General features: G+C 54.9%; 1 protein-coding gene across 1 annotated transcript in view; it reads right to left on the minus strand.

Annotated features, from left to right (window-relative positions):
• The window catches only part of LOC139748636 (C-type lectin mosGCTL-7-like), a 17,226-nt gene extending 14,409 nt beyond the window's left edge, over positions 1-2,817 (minus strand). The window contains exon 1 of the mRNA XM_071661840.1: positions 2,632-2,817. Within this exon, the coding sequence (XP_071517941.1) occupies positions 2,632-2,662 (31 nt within the window). The 5' untranslated portion in view covers positions 2,663-2,817. The remainder of the gene's footprint in view (positions 1-2,631) is intronic.
• Between the last annotated feature and the right edge of the window lie 1,073 nt (positions 2,818-3,890).

The following is a 3,890-nucleotide window of genomic DNA, read 5'->3' on the forward strand; positions in this document are numbered from 1 at the left end:
ATCCTGGGGTACAGTTAGTGGATGACCTGACTGAACCTTGACTGATCTAGTGGTACAGTTAGTGGATGACCTGACTGAACCTTGACTGATCCTGGGGTACAGTTAGTAGATGGCCTGACTGAACCTTGACTGATCCAGGGGTACAGTTAGTGGATGACCTGACTGAACCTTGACTGATCCAGGGGTACAGTTAGTGGATGACCTGACTGAACCTTGACTGATCCAGAGGTACAGTTAGTGGATGACCTGACTGAACCTTGACTGATCCAGGGGTACAGTTAGTGGATGACCTGACTGGACCTTGACTGATCTAGTGGTACAGTTAGTGGATGACCTGACTGAACCTTGACTGATCCTGGGGTACAGTTAGTGGATGGCCTGACTGAGCCTTGACTGATCCAGGGGTACAGTTAGTGGATGACCTGACTGAACCTTGACTGATCCAGAGGTACAGTTAGTGGATGACCTGACTGAACCTTGACTGATCCAGGGGTACAGTTAGTGGATGACCTGACTGAACCTTGACTGATCTAGTGGTACAATTAGTGGATGACCTGACTGAACCTTGACTGATCCTGGGGTACAGTTAGTGGATGACCTGACTGAACCTTGACTGATCTAGTGGTACAGTTAGTGGATGACCTGACTGAACCTTGACTGATCCTGGGGTACAGTTAGTGGATGACCTGACTGAACTTTGACTGATCCTGGGGTACAGTTAGTGGATGGCCTGACTGAACCTTGACTGATCCAGAGGTACAGTTAGTGGATGACCTGACTGAACCTTGACTGATCCTGGTGTACAGTTAGTGGATGGCCTGACTGATCCTTGACTGATCTAGTGGTACAGTTAGTGGATGACCTGACTGAACCTTGATTGATCCTGGTGTACAGTTAGTGGATGACCTGACTGAACGTTGACTGATCCTGGGGTACAGTTAGTGGATGACCTGACTGAACCTTGACTGATCCTGGGGTACAGTTAGTGGATGGCCTGACTGAACCTTGACTGATCCTGGGGTACAGTTAGTGGATGACCTGACTGAACGTTGACTGATCCTGGGGTACAGTTAGTGGATGACCTGACTGAACCTTGACTGATCCTGGGGTACAGTTAGGTTGTTACATGGGTGGACCTTTGCTGACCTGGAAACAAGAGGCATCACATACTTGCTGTAGGATGATCAATAGTAGATCAATGATGTGACAACATTGTAGGATCTTGATATATGATGTGTACAGACGCTACGTACAGTAGCTTGGTCAGGTGTAAGACAGACATATGGCATCAACATCACTACATCTTAACGCGTTAAGAACTGACTCTATACAACATAACTGATGTAACCATACATTTTGTATAACTTTACACATACAACCAACTTGGCTACAACTCCTAGTAAGAGTAGATCCAGGTTGTAGAATTTAGTGATGGAGAATGTTGACCACACAAGCGGGTGGTGAACCCTGCCCTGGCCAAGCTGCAGGATGGCCACCATCAAGTGGGCCACACTCTTCTCTGGCCAAGCTGCAGATGGCCACCATCAAGCGGGCCACACTCTGGCCACCTACACCTGTACTAACCAACGGAGACGTACTGGGTGTACCACCAGGTACTGGACCAACCCACCACCAGGTACTGGACCAGCCCACCACCAGGTACTGACCAATCTACCACCAGGTACTGGACCAGCCCACCACCAGGTACTGGACCAGCCCACCACCAGGCACTGGACCAGCCCACCACCAGGTACTGGACCAGCCCACCACCAGGTACTGACCAATCTACCACCAGGTACTGGACCAGCCCACCACCAGGTACTGGACCAGCCCACCACCAGGCACTGGACCAGCCCACCACCAGGTACTGGACCAGCCCACCACCAGGCACTGGACCAGCCCACCACCAGGTATTGACCAATCTACCACCAGGTACTGGACCAGTCCACCACCAGGTACTGGACCAGCCCACCATCAGGCACTGGACCAGCCCACCACCAGGTACTGGACTAGCCCACCACCAGGCACTGGACCAGCCCACCACCAGGTACTGACCAATCTACCACCAGGCACTGGACCAGTCCACCACCAGGTACTGGACCAGCCCACCACTAGGCACTAGACCAGCCCACCACCAGGTACTGACCAATCTACCACCAGGTACTGGACCAGCCCACCACCAGGTACTGGACCAGCCTACCACCAGGTACCGGACCAGCCTACCACCAGGTACTGGACCAGCCCACCACCAGGTACTGGACCAGCCCACCACTAGGCACTGGACCAGCCCACCACCAGGTACTGGACCATCCCACCACCAGGCACTGGACCAGCCTACCACCAGGTACTGGACCAGCCTACCACCAGGTACTGGACCAGCCCACCACCAGGCACTGGACCAGCCTACCACCAGGTACTGGACCAGCCCACCACCAGGTACTGGACCATCCCACCACCAGGCACTGGACCAGCCTACCACCAGGTACTGGACCAGCCCACCACCAGGTACTGGACCAGCCCACCACCAGGTACTGGACCAGCCTACCACCAGGTACTGGACCAGCCCACCACCAGGTTCTGGAGCAGCCCACCAGCAAATACAGTGCACTACCCACCACCGTTTGAACTCACCAGCGAGGAGCAGGAGTGAGGTGAGGGACATGATGGTGGGAGAGAGGTGTGCTGTGGCAGCAAGCAGAGCCAGCCCGACTGTCTTATATCTCCTGTGTTGTGACCTTCATCTTTACCCTGTGTTACCACCCACTGAGGACAGCGCCAGCAGACACTTTCCCACCCACACACTGACATCCCACGTACAACAACATCACATGTTCTATACTGATTGAAAACGCAGACCTTGATAAGGGTAATAATGAGACACAATAGGTCACCACAGTCTGGATGTGACCCACAGGGGGACAGTAGGTCACCACAGTCTGGATGTGACCCACAAGGGGACAGTAGGTCACCACAGTCTGGATGTGACCCACACGGGACAGTAGGTCACCACAGTCTGGATGTGACCCACAGGGGGGACAGTAGGTCACCACAGTCTGGATGTGACCCACACGGGACAGTAGGTCACCACAGCCTGGATGTGACCCACAGGGGGACAGTAGGTCACCACAGTCTGGATGTGACCCACACGGGGCAGTAGGCCACCACATTCTGGATGTGACCCACAGGGGGACAGTAGGTCACCACAGTCTGGATGTGACCCACAGGGGGACAGTAGGTCACCACAGCCTGGATGTGACCCACAGGGGACAGTAGGTCACCACAGTCTGGATGTGACCCACAGGGGGACAGTAGGTCACCACAGTCTGGATGTGACCCACACGGGACAGTAGGTCACCACAGTCTGGATGTGACCCACAGGGGACAGTAGGTCACCACAGCCTGGATGTGACCCACAGGGGACAGTAGGTCACCACAGCCTAGATGTGACCCACCCGGGGCAGTAGGCCACCACAGCCTGGATGTGACCCACAGGGGACAGTAGGTCACCACAGCCTGGATGTGACCCACAGGGGACAGTAGGACACCACAGCCTGGATGTGACCCACAGGACAAAGTAGGTCACCACAGTCTGGATGTGACCCACAGGGGGACAGTAGGTCACCACAGTCTGGATGTGACCCACACGGGACAGTAGGTCACCACAGCCTGGATGTGACCCACAGGGGGACAGTAGGTCACCACAGTCTGGATGTGACCCACACGGGACAGTAGGTCACCACAGTCTGGATGTGACACACAGGGGGACAGTAGGTCACCACAGTCTGGATGTGACCCACACGGGACAGTAGGTCACCACAGCCTGGATATGACCCACAGGGGACAGTAGGTCACCACAGCCTGGATGTGACCCACAGGGGGACAGTAGGTCA

The sequence above is a fragment of the Panulirus ornatus genome, chromosome 5 (assembly GCF_036320965.1).
Source record: "Panulirus ornatus isolate Po-2019 chromosome 5, ASM3632096v1, whole genome shotgun sequence".
Lineage (NCBI taxonomy): Eukaryota > Metazoa > Arthropoda > Malacostraca > Decapoda > Palinuridae > Panulirus > Panulirus ornatus.